Genomic DNA, 21,816 nt, shown 5'->3' on the forward strand with positions numbered 1-21,816 from the left:
CATACGTTATACTTACATTTCTCAGGCCTGTTCTTGATAATGACGCAAAGAAAGTGACTAATGACTGTGATTTATTAAACAAATTCAAGAGCAAGCCTCTGAGCAGAAAAGTGTTGAAATTATAGAATTAGGGAAAAATCGGGTCAGTACTTCTATTTAGGCCTATTTCCCTATTCTTTACTCCTTTGTGATAAACAAGTGCAAAATGAAAGAACTCCATGAAGTGTAATGTGTTCTAAGTTGTTTTGTATATTTATATCTCATTCACACGGGACATAATGATAATAAAAATGCATTATTTCGCGTTATTGTATGAATACCAGGATTACCTGATTCAAGAACTGGAAAAAATCCAAAGAAAAGCAGCTCGATTTGTTCTGGGTGATTTCCGACAAAAGAGTAGCGTTACAAAAATGTTGCAATGTTTGGGTTGGGAAGAATTGAGAGAAAGAAGAAGAGCTGCTCGATTAAGTGGTATGTTCCGAGCTGTCAGCGGAGAGTTGGCGTGGAATGACATTAGTAGACGAATAAGTTTGAATGGCGTTTATAAAAGTAGGAAAGATCACAATATGAAGATAAAGTTGGAATTCAAGAGGACAAACTGGGGCAAATATTCATTTATAGGAAGAGGAGTTAGAGATTGGAATAACTTACCAAGGGAGACGTTCAATAAATTTCCAATTTCTTTGATATCATTTAGGAAAAGGCTAGGAAAGCAACAGATAGGGAATCTGCCACCTGGGCGACTGCCCTAAATGCAGATCAGTATTGATTGATTGATTGATTGGCCATGAGAACAATAGAACATAAACGTGATCCAAGCGGCCATTGCCTGAACTACATCGTTCGCCCAGAAATGTGTCGGCTTGTCCAGGCCTTCTATTATAGCGTAGGCAACGGTCGGTGCGACGTAAAACAACTAGCAAAAAAAAAATAATAACTCGCTGAATTAAAAAAAATAATTAAGAAGCTTATTTATTAAATTAATAAAATCGCGAAAGAGATGGTAAAGTACCTACATCTGTTCATGAAATTCCAATTAATATCTCAAAAACAAAGATTCTCATACGTGAATTAATTCTTTAAGTCAGCGGTGGCTTATATTTAGCTTATGTTTGCTTATCACAACATTTTGAACTGGATATTTCTGAAGTGAAATCAATTTTTTCTAAATCTTCCATGCAAACATTAAACCGTGCCACTTGCGTACACAAATATAGCTTAATTATCTGATTATTGTCAAAGTTCATGGTTTTACCAAGTAGTTATATCATTTACGACGTCAAAAATTCACTGTCATAATAATCACAACGATAACAGTAATCGTATTATAATAATAATGACCTGAATTATAATAAAAATGACCTAAATTAAAAACAATCTGCATAGTCTGTATTATCTGAGTTCTGATAATAGTGATCTGAATTCGTTGGTATCGGATAAAATAAAGAAAACAAGAAATCGACTGACGTGCTAAGTTACTTGGTCCTACTGCCATTCAAATTACGGCTCCTAGCTTATTACTCACTTTTAGAGTGTTTCAATTTAAGAAAAATATAAACGATATTTCATATATATATCATATAATTTCCCTACTCTAGCTACATAATTCCTTATTTAACGTAACACAGTTCAATGTGCACATAGCCGATAAGTTTCTATCATATAAACATGTGTACAAGTACCTGCAGTATGATATCTCAGTATTATATTATCACTCTGGTTATATAATAATCTAATCTTTTACACGGTCTATATTCATGGAGAATACGACACAACACATATAAATCTAACCATTACCAGTTATTACTACTGCCAAATCATTCTCAATACTCAGGTAAATACATATAACTTAACCATCCATACCTTGCTATAAGTTTTCCCTGGGGTATGTTTCCTTTCAGTAATTGCTTTGTTTCCATCCATATATCGCATATTATTCATTTCACACATGTCTCATTACTTACCATTCTGCGCAATATTTCAATTAAATCATAACAAACACTTCCATATTATCCTCAATAACCTTCATTTCAACTCATATTCAACTCACTTAATATTCATATATAGTGCATATAACCTCCAATAATCATCTAATACATTGAGACATCACGTTCATTTGACGCAGAATTCCTTTCTTAATACTCAACTTATCGTAAATACGACACATAACCCCACATACGGTATCTAATCTTCATACATTACCATACAGCAAAGAATATGTTGACTTTAATTAAACACTTCCAAATACGCGTCCTACTATGACGTAATCTAGGTTTGGATAGCACTATATCATTCATAGATCTTTTAAACTAACTGGCACTCTTTGAAATCAGCTGTTTTACTATGTCACTTTTTAATCGTATGCTCACTCATTGATTGAAATTATACAATAATACTTAACCAGTATATCATGAGATATCGTCTTAATTCCACATTGACCTAATACACTGACTGACAGAGCAAATGCAACACCAAGAAGGAGTGGTCAGAACTTTATGCCAATTGCAGGGTAGACTGACGTCACTGAGGTATGCTCATGATGTGAAATGCGCCGCTGTGCTGCGCACGTAGCGAACGATGAATGGGACACGGCGTTGGCGAATGGCCCACTTCGTACCGTGATTTCTCAGCCGACAGTCATTGTAGAACGTGTTGTCGTGTGCCACAGGACACGTGTATAGCTAAGAATGCCAGGCCGCCGTCAACGGAGGCATTTCCAGCAGACAGACGACTTTACGAGGGGTATGGTGATCGGGCTGAGAAGGGCAGGTTGGTCGCTTCGTCAAATCGCAGCCGATACCCATAGGGATGTGTCCACGGTGCAGCGCCTGTGGCGAAGATGGTTGGCGCAGGGACATGTGGCACGTGCGAGGGGTCCAGGCGCAGCCCGAGTGACGTCAGCACGCGAGGATCGGCGCATCCGCCGCCAAGCGGTGGCAGCCCCGCACGCCACGTCAACCGCCATTCTTCAGCATGTGCAAGACACCCTGGCTGTTCCAATATCGACCAGAACAATTTCCCGTCGATTGGTTGAAGGAGGCCTGCACTCCCGGCGTCCACTCAGAAGACTACCATTGACTCCACAGCATAGACGTGCACGCCTGGCATGGTGCCGGGCTAGAGCGACTTGGATGAGGGAATGGCGGAACGTCGTGTTCTCCGATGAGTCACGCTTCTGTTCTGTCAGTGATAGTCACCGCAGACGAGTGTGGCGTCGGCGGCGTGGAGCAAGGTCAAATCCGGCAGTAACTGTGGAGAGCCCTACCGCTAGACAAAGCAGCATCATGGTTTGGGGCGCTATTGCGTATGATTCCACGTCACCTCTAGTGCGTATTCAAGGCACGTTAAATGCCCACCGCTATGTGCAGCATGTGCTGCGGCCGGTGGCACTCCCGTACCTTCAGGGGCTGCCCAATGCTCTGTTTCAGCAGGATAATGCCCGCCCACACACTGCTCGCATCTCCCAACAGGCTCTACGAGGTGTACAGATGCTTCCGTGGCCAGCGTACTCTCCGGATCTCTCACCAATCGAACACGTGTGGGATCTCATTGGACGCCGTTTGCAAACTCTGCCCCAGCCTCGTACGGACGACCAACTGTGGCAAATGGTTGACAGAGAATGGAGAACCATCCCTCAGGACACCATCCGCACTCTTATTGACTCTGTACCTCGACGTGTTTCTGCGTGCATCGCCGCTCGCGGTGGTCCTACATCCTACAGAGTCGATGCCGTGCGCATTGTGTAACCTGCATATCGGTTTGAAATAAACATCAATTATTCATCCGTGCCGTCTCTGTTTTTTCCCCAACTTTCATCCATTTCGAACCACTCCTCCTTGGTGTTGCATTGTCACTGTCAGTGTATATTAATAGCATCTTAAATACACTGACTGACAGTGACAATGCAACACCAAGGAGGAGTGGTTCGAAAGGGATGAAAGTTGGGGAAAAAACAGAGACGGCACGGATGAATAATTGATGTTTATTTCAAACCGATATGCAGGTTACACAATGCGCACGGCATCGACTCAGTAGGATGTAGGACCACCGCGAGCGGCGATGCACGCAGAAACACGTCGAGGTACAGAGTCAATAAGAGTGCGGATGGTGTCCTGAGGGATGGTTCTCCATTCTCTGTCAACCATTTGCCACAGTTGGTCGTCTGTACGAGGCTGGGCAGAGTTTGCAAACGGCGTCCAATGAGATCCCACACGTGTTCGATTGGTGAGAGATCCGGAGAGTACGCTGGCCACGGAAGCATCTGTACACCTCGTAGAGCCTGTTGGGAGATGCAAGCAGTGTGTGGGCGGGCATTATCCTGCTGAAACAGAGCATTGGGCAGCCCCTGAAGGTACGGGAGTGCCACCGGCCGCAGCACATGCTGCACGTAGCGGTGGGCATTTAACGTGCCTTGAATACGCACTAGAGGTGACGTGGAATCATACGCAATAGCGCCCCAAACCATGATGCCGCGTTGTCTAGCGGTAGGGCGCTCCACAGTTACTGCCAGATTTGACCTTTCTCCACGCCGACGACGCCACACTCGTCTGCGGTGACTATCACTGACAGAACAGAAGCGTGACTCATCGGAGAACACGACGTTCCGCCATTCCCTCATCCAAGTCGCTCTAGCCCGGCACCATGCCAGGCGTGCACGTCTATGCTGTGGAGTCAATGGTAGTCTTCTGAGCGGACGCCGGGAGTGCAGGCCTCCTTCAACCAATCGACGGGAAATTGTTCTGGTCGATATTGGAACAGCCAGGGTGTCTTGCACATGCTGAAGAATGGCGGTTGACGTGGCGTGCGGGGCTGCCACCGCTTGGCGGCGGATGCGCCGATCCTCGCGTGCTGACGTCACTCGGGCTGCGCCTGGACCCCTCGCACGTGCCACATGTCCCTGCGCCAACCATCTTCGCCACAGGCGCTGCACCGTGGACACATCCCTATGGGTATCGGCTGCGATTTGACGAAGCGACCAACCTGCCCTTCTCAGCCCGATCACCATACCCCTCGTAAAGTCGTCTGTCTGCTGGAAATGCCTCCATTGACGGCGGCCTGGCATTCTTAGCTATACACGTGTCCTGTGGCACACGACAACACGTTCTACAATGACTGTCGGCTGAGAAATCACGGTACGAAGTGGGCCATTCGCCAACGCCGTGTCCCATTTATCGTTCGCTACGTGCGCAGCACAGCGGCGCATTTCACATCATGAGCATACCTCAGTGACGTCAGTCTACCCTGCAATTGGCATAAAGTTCTGACCACTCCTTCTTGGTGTTGCATTTGCTCTGTCAGTCAGTGTATATCGCACTTCACTTCCTTATATCATTTGCACACTTAATTATTTCATGCTTGGGCTATTTAGTTCTACAGCACATACCATGAATACGTTAAATAAAGAACTATTCTACTTATTACTACCACTTAGCTCGTCATTCGACACCTCGGGCCTTAGTTGCTTCTCTCCGTCTGCTCCATGGCTGGAATTTAGGTCATGGTTCGACGACCGGTCGGATCCTTCATCTCAAGTGGCTCTGGTTGCGTGACTTCCATCTCTCGTGTCGGGTTGTCTTAACTGCCAGGATGACATCTCTCTCCAGGTTGGTCCATGCCGGTTTAGTAAGCCATCGTTTCCTCAGAAGTACTGTAGACAATATCGAATATTTCTGAAAAATACATATTCATTTTGGATTTCTGATATCTTAAAATTTCTGTTGATATCTATATATTCTAGCTTTCTTCTGTAGATTAATTTGTTAATTCTTGAGGTCTGCGTATAGGTAAATCGCCTCGTCTTTTTTGAAATATACGGAGTTAGCTTATTTGATTTTGAAAATGATTGTTTCTCTATTTGTAATATCTCCGCTATTATTTTCTCCAGTTGCAGTTCCAGTTTCTGCTCTTGTGTATCACCAGATCTTATGCTTTCAGATGATCAGCATATATATCTGAACGAAGTTTTCAAAACTCGCTGGGTTCTTATCCTCCTCACTGTATTTTATATATCAATACGCTCTTCTCTTCGATATTAATGTCGTTTCAGCTTAATATCCGCGTTAGAAATTGTTCAATCTTGTTAACTCTTCAGAGCACTATCAATCACCTTTTGTCCTTGCGAGATTAAATTTTCAAGTCAGTTTTTCTAATAATCCCTTCGATTCTTCTTATTTTTTAAAAAAACAATTCAGTCAATTCTACTCTGTCGCACATTGCCTTCGTAACATCGTGGTCCGAATCAGTCATGGCCTTCTAATATGCTTAAACGTCGATATCTTGCTATACATTCCTGTGTCTCGGGTGGTCTCTACCTTCCGTACGCGCCATTTTAGAACACGTCCAAGAAATGCATTGGGTACAATACAGTACAGATAAGTTAGGATATGTGACACTATATGAATAATAAAACTGAAACGTTTGCCACAAAATGCGATCGATCATCTTCGGTACAGTCAAATACAGTAGAGACAATACGCGACACTTACGGATTTCGCCTTGCTAAAATGGGAGACAATTTGACGGTGGCGCTCCTAGTGTCTTGACCTGAACAAATCGCGCTAAATTCAAATATCAATTGAAATGAATATACGGAAATGGATAAATGAATTACATCTAGAAAGAAAGTGGTATTTAGTTATTAACTTCGAAGTTGCTAAAGCAATTCTGGATAAATGAATGAAGAATTATTTAAAAGGTTATTATTCAAAGACTGAAATTAGACACATAAAAAGATATGAAATGGGCTGCTGTGAAATGGCTTGATGTTTTCATTTATGCATTACTTTTTTAGCTTAAGCATTCCTGCCTGAACTTTTACGGTTGGATTTATCTTTTTTTCTCATTTAAAAAACATTGTATGATTACATTAAGACACTTGTCAAAAAATATCGGCACATTCCTTACACACATGATGCAATGAATTAACATTTAAAAGCTGGACAATTTTCCTCTTAACATGAAGCCTACTAACAGAGAGAAAATCTATAAAATTCCGGCTTTAATCTGAGAAGAGGGATTAAAGAAAGAAAAGTATGAAAATGTTGTCGATAGTGATGCTTTGAGGAATATTTACATACAATTAGAGTAAAAATGTAACATGCCCTTGGCTGTATAGTCGAAGATTTTTAAAGTCGCTGGCCTGGAAATGATCTGAACAGATCTTATAATTCTTATATAAGTAAGCGTAACGTCCCTTCTTTCTTGTACACTTTATCCAAATAACTTCTGTGACATTTCAAAACCCACAGATCACACCTACAACAACACATCGATATTGAAGGTTAACTGCTGCACTATACAATAAAATATGCGTATTACATTTTATGCCAGTTAAAATATGGGTCGAGCAGGTCAGAAGATTATGAAGTACTATAAAAATCTCTGTCGCTGGAAGAATATATATGCAAACACAATATTACTTACATGTTCTTGTCACGAGGGAACCTGAAGAACGACCGCGCATTTTTCTCTAATTCTTAATTACTGCAGCCAAACACAGCACATACCTTTCCCCTCATGTCGAGAGGAGATATCAAGGAATGACTCACGCTAATATTTAATTATGTCCTCTGACAGAAAACGCATAAATAACACCAGAAACTTCACACAAAAATACACGTGCTCTTATGAAAGAATCAGTACTGTTCAGGTCTATCCGCTAGAGTGAGCTCCAATATCTGTCCCTCGATATCTCGCTCAGTGTCGCGTATTGTCTCTACTATATTTGGTACAGTATAGTTTTCGCGCTATGTGCATTTGCGAGCTCTCTTGTCAACATTCGAAGGCGATATCGGAGTCGATTAGTAATACCCGTCGACTGCTGTTCTCAAAAGAAAATTCAAAATGAAAGAGGATAAGATGTTTTCGTAATAAATGCGTAAATAACGTGGCCGATAGCAGTTGTTAACTCGTTAAAAATAAAGGCTGAAGTAAACGATCTCTTAATTTTAATAGTAGGCCCTATACCGCATACTGAAATTAAGTAAGAAAGTGATACACCTCAAGATATGGCAGGGTACTATCACTGATTTCTGAGGATAGTTTATATTTTCTCGCGTCTAATTAAATTTCGGAAAGCTATTCCCATGTCAGTTGTTAGCGAGGTCATTATTTCTCTACATACGTTCCAAATAGGTTTCCATGATACATATACGGTTAGGTTAGGTGATGACGTTTGAAAAAGAAAACTGAAATGTTTGCCACAGAAGCCTCTGGAGTGATACCGCATTTCTTCGCATCCAAGACGACCTTTCTTCTCTCATAATCTCATGTGAAAAATCAAGGGTCGTTTTGCATTCGCGGCCTGATAATAATGAACACCACTGGCAACTACTGCAGTAACCACGCTGTTTCCTTTCACCTCCCCCCCGCGCATGCACACACAAAGCTCGTTGACAATAAACGACCGCCTCTTTATCATAGGCCTACATCGCTAGGCACGGGCGTCAGACAGACTCTCTCTCTTTTCGCCTGTCCACGTCTTCTTTCGGTTGGGTGGCGCTCACCTTTCCGCCATCTCAACCGGCCCACAACAAGCACAATTGGGCAGACGCCTCGTTGGCTGTCGCCTCCCCACTATGGCCTCTTCCTGTCTCGTTAAGAACGTGGACACTGCATATTCTCCTGAGGCAATCCGTCACTGGCTTTGTAACTCCGGGGTCGCTGTTCGAGTCGTTCTACGTCTTCAGGATGCTTCCTCTGGCCAGCCATCACCAGATGTTGTGGTCTTCTTCCACGACCCACAACTGGCCTATTATGCCGTCGTCCGTGGTGACCTCCTGCTCTTTGATCGCACGTATCAAGCTCTTCCTACTCCTGACCATATTTTGCGACAATTGGCCTCCGATCCTGACTTCCCTCTCACCGTAACGGCTCCCCCCTCCTCCTCCCGTCACCCCTCTCACACCTCCACTGTCTACTACCACCACCACTATTGTCACTACTTCTGTTCGTCTCTCCCCGTCTTCTTCCACTGCCACTCTTACCTTCAGTCATCCCTCTCCCATCATGTCTACCCCACCCTCATCCCCCGTTCCCAGTCCCTCCCTGGCCCCTCCGGAGCTCATGGATACCGCCACCACTGCACAGCTGGCCTCTGCAACTGCGTCCGGCGATCCTGCGCCTGCTCCACCACCTACGTCTTTCAGCTGTGTTCTTCGTGGCGTTGACCCTGTTATTGCCGAAACCGACCTCTTGCACGATCTTCACCAGGCAGGAGTTCCGGTACGGCGCGTCTTCCGCATCCTCAACGCTCAAGGCCCGACGTATATGGTTCGCCTTCAGCTGCCCACCAATGACGACGTCCACCGCCTGCTTACTGATGGCGTTCATCTTCACCGGCGAACCTATCGTGTGGAGCCTTCTCGTTCCCCTCCCCGCACCGTCCGCTCTCCTCCCCACCCCCGCCTTTCTCGCTCACTCCCTCCACCGCCACCCACCCAACCGCCGCCTCCTTCCAACCTCCCGCCTCTCTCTATCCTGGAAATTCTCCGTCTCCTTGCCACTTCCATCACTTCCATCACTAACATCACCACCAACCTCTATTATCTCCTTCTCCAATCCTACCCGTGTCCTTCTCCCTATACCTTCCCCCCCACCACCCTCCCCGTCCCACCACACTCAATGTAAATACTATTGTACATATTCACTGTAACAATCTCTTTCTGTAATGCGTGCCCGAGATACGTTACTCTTAATAAAATTCTCCTCTCCTTTCCCTCTTGTGTTCGCGGGGGTTTGCCTGCGCGGGGTTCTTTAGGGGGCTTCGCCCTGGGTCCCGGCTTGTTGTGATGGTGCCCTTACGCCAGTTTCCTTAACTTTTTTCCTTTTCCGGTGTGTACGACACACACCTACGTTTTAAGTTTCTACCTCTTCTATTTTTCCCGCTCTACGGCCTAAGAGCTCCTAAGTAGAGCTGTTGGCCCGCCCCTCCTCTTTCGAGGAGAGGAATGAAATAACTTGTTTAAGTTAAGTTAAGGCACGGGTACCGGTTGTACAATGCCTATGTGTAACGTCACTGGATCTCGGAAAATAGTGAAGAGAGAATGACATTCTATTATCCTCTACAAAAATGTTTCTCAAATCTCCAGAATGGGATCAAAACATGCGAGCCTTCGAATTCTTAGAAAGGCCATGGCTATCAGTAGTAGAGTTATAACGCGCATGATGTACCGGTACCTGACGATTAGTAAAATTAAGTTTTATAGACAGCAGGAATATTTTCATGATGGATCGTCGTATTGTAAAGATACGTGGAACAGGTATTGCCGGAAAATTTTCAACGGGTTCTCGTCGATGTGATGATGCCAATTTTAAGTTAATGGCTATTAAATACTCAGAAATGTATAATAATTGTGCAAACGCAAGAAAATACGGCATAGGCCTAATTAAAGCCCATATTCGTAATTAGCGTGAAGATAAAGATAGCTTAAAAATGCGTACTGTGCTGCACAAAAAATGCATTCAGTGGCCCGCAACAAGGACGCTTTAGAGAAGTTGAAGATGAAATTGTGAGGTATGTGCACAAAAATGCATGGGCGGAATTGCCATACTGCGGCGCAATAAACTCGTTCGTTGACTTTCAAAGTCCGCGATTAAGACCTATACATCGCTAGCCGCTGAAGTTGGCCGAATCTGGCAACCAAGACGTGCGTGTAGCGGCAGGCAGTTATATCTAGTGATGTGCTTGAGCCCGGCTCGAGCTGCTCAAACAGATGACGTCAGAGCTCGAGCCTGTTCGAACTTTTGCGCGCGCCGCAACCTAGCGCCTTGCTGTTACTAACACCCAGCAAACTTGAGAAGGATATGTAAGAGTATTTATGCTGGACAGTACCGGTTCGTCCTCTCTACTGTAACTTCCGTGTATTTTGTACATAATATAATTTCGACCCATATCTATATATTGGAGACAGTCAAAATTTGTGTTTGTGCGATGATTCGTTACACATGCCTCCATCCGAATAAACCAATTCTCTACTAAAATGTGTTGTTTGGGCCGTATAAAGACAGAAAAAGGAAACCATTCACGTGTCGTAATAGTTACATATTTAAATGGTTACAAGACTAAAAATGTATATTTTACCTGCAGTTGTTGTTGACACGTTTCTCGCTCGGGTGCATGGCTCAATGGTAAGCGTGTTGGCCTTTGGTTACAGGGGTCCCGGGTTCGATACCCGGTAGGATCAGGATTTTTAAAACCAAAGATGATGTCTTGTTTTATTTGTTCCAGATGGGCTCGAAAACTACTGAACCGATTGACCTGAATTATTGTAAATGATACAGCTTGAAATCGCGAGTTACGTTTGAGTTTCATATAGCCTATATTTCACGCAATCAGACAGTACATTGCTGCATCATAATATTTATACATGTATTTGTGTATACGATTGATGAGATGTCAATCCTTTCTTACTCAAAGTCTTCTATACGAGCAACAAGGGTAATACTCTCCCAAGGAGTGGATTCAAACCCCCCAACGTTGAGGACAGAAGGAGAACCTCGCCTGAGGCGCTGCCAGCTGTCTTAGCCGCCCAAAGCATCGCATTGTAAGAATAATATTACCGTATTCATAATTTTGCACGGTCTAGAAAGCCAAGATTAACAGACGAGAGGATCTGTCGTGCTGACCACACGACACCTCGTAATCTGCAGACCTTCGGGCTGAGCAGCGGTCGCTTGGTAGGCCGTGGCCCGTCGGGGCTGTTGCGCCATGGGGTCTGGTTTGGTTTTTTATTCATAATATTGCACCCAACGTGCAGTTGTTACACGGCACACAAGTACTGCCATGGGAGGAAATAATTCTGTTAATACGCGGGGAATAATACAGGTACATCCTTCGTCATTTTCATTACATATTATCATAATCTAAGCCTTCCAATTTTATGGCCAACCTTTATTCCTCATAAGATATACCGGTACGTCAATGACCGAATGTAGTAATATGTGAAAGCACGCACCTCCGTTATAAATATTATACACACACATGTGTGAAAGGTGCTTCACTTCATATGCAGTTTGCTAATCTGCACGTTCTATCTGTAGCCCGAGACAACCACCGCCTTCGATCACGTGACTGCTCGAGCTTGGACAAACGATACCTGTGTACTAGCGGGATCGAGCCGACCCGATACGAGCCGAGGTTCGAGCCTGTTCGAAGCAAGCTCGAGCTGTCACAAGGCCGAAGGCGAATTCTGACTCGGGCTACAACTAGTGATGGACAAACGATACCTGTGTTCTAGCGGGATCGAGCCGAGGTTCGAGCCTGTTCGAAGCAAGCTCGAGCTGTCACAAGACCGAAGGCGGATTCTGACTCGGGCTACAACTAGTGATGGACAAACGATACCCGTGTTCGAGCAGGATCGAGCCGACCCGATACGCACCTAGGTTCAAGCCTGTTCGTAGCAAGTTCGAGCACATACGTGACCGAAGGCGGAGTCTAACTCGGGCTACAGCTAGTGATGGGCAAACGATACCCGAGTTCGAGCCGGATCGAGCCGACCCGATACGCGCCGAGGTTCGAGCTCAAATACGTCAACCTCTTGTCGGTAGATTTAATGGCACGCAAAGAACTCCTGCGGAACTAACTTCCGGCACCTTGGCGTGTCCGAAAACGGTAAAAGTTGTTAGTGGGACGTAAAGCCAATAAAATTATTATTCTTTCTTGGCCCTTATATTTTTCTAGCCCGATTTCCCCAGCGCTTTAAAACGAGGGTGTAAGGGGTGTTTATTTCCTGTTTGGGGCCATAACCATTGAAGTAAAGAACTCCATTGTTCGTTATTGGCTTAACGACCCACTAGCTACTTTTTCGGTTTTCGGCATCGTTTTCTTTAATTGCCCATCTTCTTCTTCGTCTTAATCTGCTTACCCTCCAGGGTCGGTTTTTCCCTCGGACTCAGCGAGGGATCCTACCTCCACCGCCTCAAGGGCAGTATCCTGGAGTTTCAGGCTCTGGGTCAGGGATACAACTGGGGAGGATGACCAGTACCTTGCCCACGCGGCCTTTCCTGTTATGCTGAACAGGGGCCCTGCGGGAGGATGGGAAGATTGGAAGGGATAGACAAGGAAGAGGGAAGGAAGCGGCCGTGCCCGTAAGTTAGGTACCATCACGGCAATAGCCTGGAGGAGAAGTGGGCCACCACGGAAAACCACTTCGAGGATGACTGAGGTGGGAATCCAACCCACCTCTACTCAGTTGACATCCAGAGGCTGCGTGGACCCCGTTCCAGCCCTCGCACCACTTTTCAAATTTCATGGCAGAGCCTGGAATCGAACCCGGGCCTCCGGGGGTGGCAGCTAAACACCCTAACCACTACACCACAGAGGCGGACATAATAATGTATTATTGGGAGATAGTGGGTTCGAGCCCCACCGTCGGCAGCCCTGAAGATGTTTTTCTGTGGTTTCCCATTTTCACACCAGGCAAATGCTGGGGCTGTACCTTAATTAATGCTACGGTCGCTTCCTTCCCAGTCCTAGCCCTTTCCTGTCCCATCGTCGCCATAAGACCTATCTGTGTCTGTGCGACGTAAAGCCAATAGCAAATAAAATAATAATGTATTACTAATTATTAATGAGAAAATAATAGCTCGTAGCATACGAAAAACATGTTAACTATCGGTACTTGAAAGTAATGATTAACAACATTAAGCCTGCAAAACACGACAAAGTTATACAGAAACGTATTTCTGAAGAGCGGACAAAATGTAAAATGCAAAGGTACATATTAACGAAATAAATATTACCAATCTGTTGTTCGTACTGCCAGAAAGACTTAAACAAATGCTCTTTCCGTTCACTGAGAACGTTGTGTTCACCACCCCCCGACACATAAATATACTGAGTGTACCTAGTAGTAATCTAATAGGACGAATTATCCGTCCGCGCTCCGCTTAGTCGATGTGTGGTGTCGCCTGACAGTTCGAACAGGTTCAATACGGCATCGAGCCTACGTACTGTATCGGGCCGACTCGAGCCTGCTCGAACTTCCGTATCATTCGCCCATCACTAGTTATATCTGACGCTGAGTGAAAGTAACAGTTTTAGAGTAAGCAAGAATATTTTCCTGGTGGATCGTCGTATTGTAGAGACGTGTGGAATGTGTATTGCAAGCAAATTTTCAACGAGTTTCCTTCGATATTATGATGCCAAGTTTAAGTTAATGGTTATTAAACCCAATGAAATAAAGCATAATTTACAGCCGCAAAAAATACGGCATAACTAAAGCCAATGTTCTGTGTCTACGGTCTAAAAATGCGTACTGTATAAGAAAAGACATTCATAATATGATTTCACAAAGCACTTTTTAAGCCTGATTAATTTATTTGAAGGAAAAAGTTGTTTGTAATCGTCTTGGATTCGGAGAAATAAGGTAATATAACTTCTATTTTTTAGAATGAAATTAAACAAACACGTTCACGTAGTATCAGATGTTTGTGCAGTGTATAGACTGCCACTGCAAGGAGAATATTAAATCTTGGCATACCTATTACTACCCGATATTCTCTGTACCCATTGACTTACTGTACTGCAGTTGACATTATCATCTTCATATTCTATTTCAATATCTCACAACCAGTGTTGCCAGAACCAACATGAACAAAGCCACTAAATACACACACAAAAGTCCACTGAATATAACATAAAAACCCACTGACTTTTTCTCACTCATTATACCTGTAAACACACCCCTTAATATCCTTAATACAAAATTATTTCTGTTCTATTATTGATACGGTTTTTGTTGTTCATGTTGTCACGGCTATCTTTGAAGTCTCCTAGTACACACTAGTAGTACACACTTTGCCTTCACTCATAGCATTAGTACCATACACTTCGCAAATCTATTGGTGAATGTATGCAGCAGACAGTCTCTTTGCCGAGAATGTTGAGAGCTGCCCATAAGGGTACAAGAGAGGCTGTGTGCAATAAACTTTTGGCACTGTGTGAGAATAGTGGGGATGATAGCCTTTCAAGAATTGTGGTGAAAGATGAAACATGACTGCACCATTTTGAAAAGGAGATTTAAAGGCAATCAATGAAGTATTGTCATGCAACCTCACCCCCAACAGAAGAAACTCAAAGTGGCTTCATCACTAGGAAAAGTGATGGCTACCATTTTCAGGATTTGGAAAAATCACACTGTATTTGTATGATTGTATCTTTCTTTACCATTTACTGAGTATCTTATATAGATCTGGGACTGTGGGATATCCAGGAATTGGTCCATATTCAAAATGTGAATTAGATTTGGAAACATAGTCTAGTGGACAATCTACCAACAGAAGCATCCTATCGATTATTGAACTCGTGTCTCCCATTTGGTCTACCTCTTCACCCGCTAATCTGAATCACACTGATCACATGCAGTCATTCTTCTGTGTATTGTTAGAGCCAGAGTATCTGATTGTCGAAACTTGAGCTGCAATCGAATAATTTAAACCTTCGCCTGTTATCTACTCGCAGGAAGGTAGTCGACCTTAGCTTCCTATATAATGGTGTTAACAGTTTATTTTGTTCTTCTGAACCTGCACCCTTCTTTTCCCCTCATGTCTCAACTCGCAAAATCAGGATTCATGAAAAACCCATAAAAACCCCTTCATATTGCATATTCCCGCCTCTCTCTTGTTCAAAGAACTTTATCTGGATTCCAACCCCTGTAAGAATTAAGGGGGTTGGTGGTGATGGCAGCAGTGGTAAAACACAAGGCAGGGAGAGAGTGAAACACAGTGTCGGCACATAGCCTACTCCTTTAAAATAACATCAAGGGGTCTGCTCAAGGCTTAACATCTTAAAGTGCTTCCAATGTAATGCTAGTTACATTGATCAGATTGGGAGAAGTTTATTTAACCCAAATGCCAGAAAATATAATAGATTCTCTGCTATGATTAATCATGTGACTGATTAGGGCCACTCATTTTGTTCCATGGACCAAGATTTGGACATAATGCACACAGCAAATAAAGGTGCTTTCCTTAATATATATGAAAATATCCATAAACATCTTCACCAAAGGAACAATCCTACCTTTAATCTTAAAAAAATTCAGAAAAAGTAAACATTCTTTTTGAAGAAATAATCAAACTAAATTCAGAACAACAAACCAATAAATTAATTCAAATATGACACACGAAAGCTATTTTCTCCCCTTCAGCTCGCCTCCCTTCCCCTTCACTAATGCCTGTTTTATAATACTGGCAGCTCTCGGCAGCCAACTGTTAGCACTCAGTCTAACATCAACGCAGTCACTTAACAGAGTCCACTTGCCATCAATAAGGCCAAAGCGGGAGTGAGTATTTGTTTTATTATATTCCCAACTTGTTCGATTTTTAATATTCAATATCTACATTTCTTTAGCATACTCATTTTGTTTTAATTTTTCTTTCTAGACTTTTTATCAAGTCCAAGAAGAAATTTAACATTCATCCTCCTAATACCAAATAACATACTCAACATTCTGCTTCGACGTACTTTTATGACAAAGAAGTACTTGTCATTAAACAAGATCCATTCACAACAATGTATAAAAGATGTTCCCCCAGCTCTCTTGTACTCATTTAATAAACATATGTCTTATTTATTTACACTGGCTACTGGTTTTTACGCTCAAGAAGAAATATTTTAGACAAAAGAAAGAGCGGTTCAGGGCCATCTTGTCTGATTTGCTCCGGTGATTGATAGTGTGACTTGACGGAGGTTGAGGCGCAGGAGGCAGGAGGTGGCCGGCTTGAAGAAGATCCAGCACTGACAGGTAATGGCAGAATTTACCTAAATATGTAATTGTGCCGGTGTGTATTTCAAGGGAAAGATTTCAGCAATTTTCCTTACAATCTAATATGAATTTTTTTTAATTTTTTGCTGAAATGTAGGACCTTCTGTGCAGTCTTCAGACTCAATTTATATTCCATACTGGGATTATATTTAATTAAAGGAAGCACAAGTGGTGACCCTTGGAACTCTCTCCTTTGACTTTTGAGCTGGGTGACTAAAGTTTTCAACCTTTAACTTTTGGAAATTTGTCTCAGCTTTTAAACATTCCCCTTTTAATCACCCATTTTTAGCATGGGATTAGCCTCTGTGTCATTGGGCCTTAAGCCTACCTAGGTTCTTGTTTTTTGCAGAACATTCTTCTAAAGAGTGCCTGTGTTTCACCTCCTTGCCTTTTGTTAATGGCATGTTTTGTTGTAACCTTTTCTTTTCCTTCTGAAGGCCTAGTAGAATGTGTAATATGCCCCTGTATATTCTTTATGGTTTTGCGGGCAACCTCTCTACATTTAGGTTCCCTTGGGGAACAATCCTTAACTTGGTTGTGAAATTATGTAATTGATAAGCCCACCATGGAGCAACCTGTGTATGAACTCTTTGAAGTGGGGTCACCCAATTGGTTACTGGTGTAATTGAGAATGTAACAAGCAGCATATTGCTTTATTGAGGCTAGTCTCTATGTATTTGGAGCTCAGAATTTATAATAATCTACCTGTCAGGTTTAATTATGCTCTTTCATATGTAGGTTAATGACTGGGAGTTTCTTCCAATACGTCTTGTACCTGATTAAGGACTTCTAACTCCAATGTATTGTTGGAGCGGATGAGCTCAATGTTTAATGTGAATATTATCAAGTAATTTTTCAACTACTTGTTGTTAAATCATTATATTACTCTATTTAGGTTTTTAGTAAGCAAAGAAATTAAATTGCCCATTTTTGTTAAGGTAAATTTTTGCTCTAAGTGATCCCCTGCCTAGCCATTCACCCCACGCACTTTCTTATCTCTGTGATCCAAGACAAATCCCCGTATCAATTATTATTATTATTACTGGAAGAGTACAAGAGTGGTTACATTGTTAATTTACAGGACAAAGCTTGCCATTACAGAAAATTAGAGATGATGATGATGATGATGATCTAACATATTCATCAAAGATTAGGGTTATTGTACATTTGGTGTAGTTAATTCCTCTATCATTACCCTGCAGAAGTAAGTTTTCATAAACTATGCCCTGCAGTTCTAAATACTGTTATATTTGTATACTCGCATATTCCTCTTCAAATTCATTTGGAACTTACCTACAAGTTCAGGATTCACAATTATGAATGTATCTTGACCAGGAAGGTCTAATATGTAACTTCTCCTTTCCTTCATCCAAAAACTTAACTGCACAGAGCTTATGTCCAAGTTCTTCTGCGTTATATACATGACTGGCACCCAAAACAAGTATTCCTTATTTTCTTGAGTTTGATTTTTTTTATTCTTTGGCAGATATGGATGCTGAAAAACAACAGATAAGAATGTTAATCCTTTTCTGCTGCTATTTGACCATTTGAAATGTATAACACAAAAGTCTAATAATACAGAAGAACAATATCTATATTTAAAAAATTACAATTTTGTCTGTACACTTTAGATTTTCACTTCATATTTCCTTTTTATTTTGGCTTAGGTGTACAGAAATGAAAAGTGGGTTCAGTTCAATGTCATCTGTGTCTCTATCTGTCTGTAGATTAAATTCCTTGAAATTTTTTTAGCCAGCTAGCCCAGCCCAGCCCAGCCCAGCCCAGCCCAGCCCAGCCAAGCCAAGCCAGCCCAGCCCAGCCAGCCAGCCAGCCACATATTGCAACACCATGATCCGTCATCTAAAACAAAGGGTTCCAGTATTCGGGAGATAATGGGTTCAAACCCTACTGTCGGCAGCCCTGAAGATGGTTTTCCGTGTTTCCCCATTTTCACACCAGGGAAATGCTGGGGCTGTACCTTAATTTAGGTCACGGCCGCTTCCTTCCCACTCCTGACCCATTCTGTTCCATCATCGCCATAAGACCTATCTGTGTCGGTGCGACTTAAAGCAACTTGCAAGCAAAAAAAAAAAGAAGGGTTCTTGGTTATCAACCGATTGTCTATGCATTGAGTCACTGAAATGACCCATTTTCCATGAATTTGTTCAGATTTGTTTTCATTCTCTAATTTTCTAAACTGAGCGAGTTGGCTGTGGAGTTAGGATTGTGAAGTTGTGAGCTTGCATTTGGGAGATGGTGTGTTTGAATCCCACCATTAGCAGCCCTAAAGATGGTTTTCTGTGGTCTTCTATTTTGACACCAAGAAAATGCTAGGGATGTACCTTAATTAAGACCATGGACACTACCTTCCCAATCCTAGTACTTTCCCATCTTCATGTCGCCAAAAACTTATGTGTTAGTGCATTATTAAACTGCTAGTAAATAAAATTCTAACTTTATACTTATGCTTCACCTCCCCTTCTCATCATCATATATAATGAATGAGATCAGAAAAACTGTGAAACTGAAGATTATACAACAAATTCACTAGACTTTACCAATAACAATATTATATGGGGTGGGATAAAAATAGATACAAATCAAAGGAGAGTTTGAACAGAATGTGATATTTGTAGAACCATAACAGTTGACTAGGTGTTCTATAGAGATTCTGAAAAAGTCCATCTCAACTTCAATAACTAAAACTTAGATACCATGATCTACTTCTTCAAACAAGACCATTGAATATGAAATCAGTAACAAAAGAAAATAAAATATTTCCACAAGCCCCTTAAATTATTATGTACAAAGCATATTTTGAGTCAATTCTGAATTATTGTCTGGAGCCAACAACCTTGTCTAGATCAAATAGGTCATCTTCAAAGACTAAAACATTTCCAATTAAAACATTACAGGGTTAATAAGTGAAATCCTTACTTCCCTGTTGGGCATCAAATACTTGACTCATTAGATACACTGTAGATTAACCAAACCAAACAAAGTTCGGTGAATAGATTAACATGTCTTTCTAGTCATAAAAACATTAGGTTCACTGATGCAATAACAATCCACATAAAAATCTTTAAAATGTTCATCGATGTGTTATGGCACTATATCTTGATGGATTAAATTGTTCAAATGTTCTTTCACTTAGCAATATACAAATCAAACACTCAGTGGAGCAATAACAAAGCGCATAGGAGGGAACTTTCTCTTGTTTATAGTAAACTTCAAATGGGAAATATGAAACTTGAGAATTCTTGCCAAAAAAAAACCCCAGCAAACATATTTGTAGATATAGAATACAAAACTTGTGCAATGTTCCCTGCTGGCCCCATTGAATATTCTAAGGCTAGTCTGTAGCTGTGTTTGTGATGTGATGTGATGTCCATCATTATATCTGGGGCAATGATGTCTGTCATTATATCTGGGCCAATGAGAACAGATAACACTATGCCAGAAAAAGAAATATGTCATTTTAACCTATATTAATAATGTTTCTTTCATGGAAACTATAAAATGGCTGATTAATTTAGCTTCCTTGAAAGTAATGCTAACCATTCTTCCAGTTTCTATAATAAATTTGTAATCCTTAATGAATGGGTGCTTGCAAAAATGGGCTAACCAACAAATTTGGAAAAAATTAGTTATGTGCTGCCATCAATTGCGGAAGGCTCAAAGTATCTTCTGTGAGTTGGGCTAACCTGGAGCAATCCTGTGTGATGAGATACAATGCTTTGAATTTTATGCCATTTTATTTAGGCCAGTTTTGTTATTGTAAAATCGGGCTAACAGACATTTAAGGAGGAGGCAGTAAAGGTTGCGTTGCTGTATTTGTAGGTTAGCTAACCTTAACCCCATATATACTAGAGGTTGTGGGTGTTTCTTGTGTTTTTGTGTCAGATGAATGGAAGTATTCAGTAAAAAGAGCTAGAGTAAGAAAGCCATTTCAAGTAGTATAAATGACAAGGGATAAGTTTGTGAGCAATCAACCTTTGCTAGAAAAATTAACCAATTGCTGTAAATAAGCAAAGAGTACTAATTAGCAAAGTTTCAGCCAAACTATTTATGAAAGATGTACCATTTAAGTATTTTTTAAAATATTTATATGGTATTGTTGAGGAATATGATTGTGTTGACCTTCACAAAAAGAACAATAATGGTGGTCGGCCATCACTTGTTACTGTTCAGCTGTCACCAAAGTACAGTGTTACAAGGCCAATAAAGCCAGCAAAGCTTTAAGGACTTGCTTGAGCTATTTGAATATGTCCCTGCAATATATCACCAGTATTACAGAGAACTGACAGCTGGCAATGGCCAAGAGGTGACTGAGGAATCATTAGAATATGACCCACATGGCTGATGATTGTCGCATGAGGGAAAGTTATGTCATATTTCAAAATAAGTCTGAAGCATCTTTATGTCTAAAAAAAACCCATGGCACTTATGCCCTTGGAAGGGCTCTGGCCTGCCCAGCGACCGCTACTCAGCCCAAAGGCCTGCGGATTACGAGGGGTCGTGTGGTCAGCGCGACACATCCTCTCAGCCGTTATTCTGGATTTTCGAGACCGGGGCCGCCATCTCACTGTCAGATAGCTCCACAATTCGAATCACGTAGGCTGAGTGGACCTTGAATCAGCCCTCAGGTCGAGAGAAAAATCCCTGACCTGGCTGGAAATCAAACCCCTACACCACGAGGGCCGGCATCTTTATGTTTGTATAAAACACCTTTTTTGTATTGTATGAACATAAAATAAAGTTTGGTTACTAATCTAAGGTAAACTATTGACTATAGCTAGGTCAACGCACAAGTCAATTTTCTTCCATTTTTTATATGCCTATTTTTCCAAGCACATTTCATTTTTAATAGAGTTCCAATATATGGTATTGATAATTTAAAGGTACTACATCAAGATAAAATAATGAAACAAATATTATTTTTATGGTATAATTTTTGTTTTTTGATATTTGCAAAAGTTGATTTATCTCTGTTCTGACAAAATGTTGGTTAGCCCATTTTTGCGAGCACCCATTCAATTATTAAGGT

General features: G+C 41.9%; 1 protein-coding gene across 1 annotated transcript in view; it reads right to left on the reverse strand.

Moving 5' to 3' along the window:
• Window positions 1-21,816, reverse strand: part of LOC136885424 (aminopeptidase Q) — a 256,957-nt gene that overhangs the window by 106,590 nt on the left and 128,551 nt on the right. Inside the window, exon 12 of the mRNA XM_067157954.2 lies at window positions 18,063-18,264. Within this exon, the coding sequence (XP_067014055.2) occupies window positions 18,063-18,264 (202 nt within the window). The remainder of the gene's footprint in view (window positions 1-18,062; window positions 18,265-21,816) is intronic.

The sequence above is a fragment of the Anabrus simplex genome, chromosome 1 (genome assembly GCF_040414725.1).
Source record: "Anabrus simplex isolate iqAnaSimp1 chromosome 1, ASM4041472v1, whole genome shotgun sequence".
Lineage (NCBI taxonomy): Eukaryota > Metazoa > Arthropoda > Insecta > Orthoptera > Tettigoniidae > Anabrus > Anabrus simplex.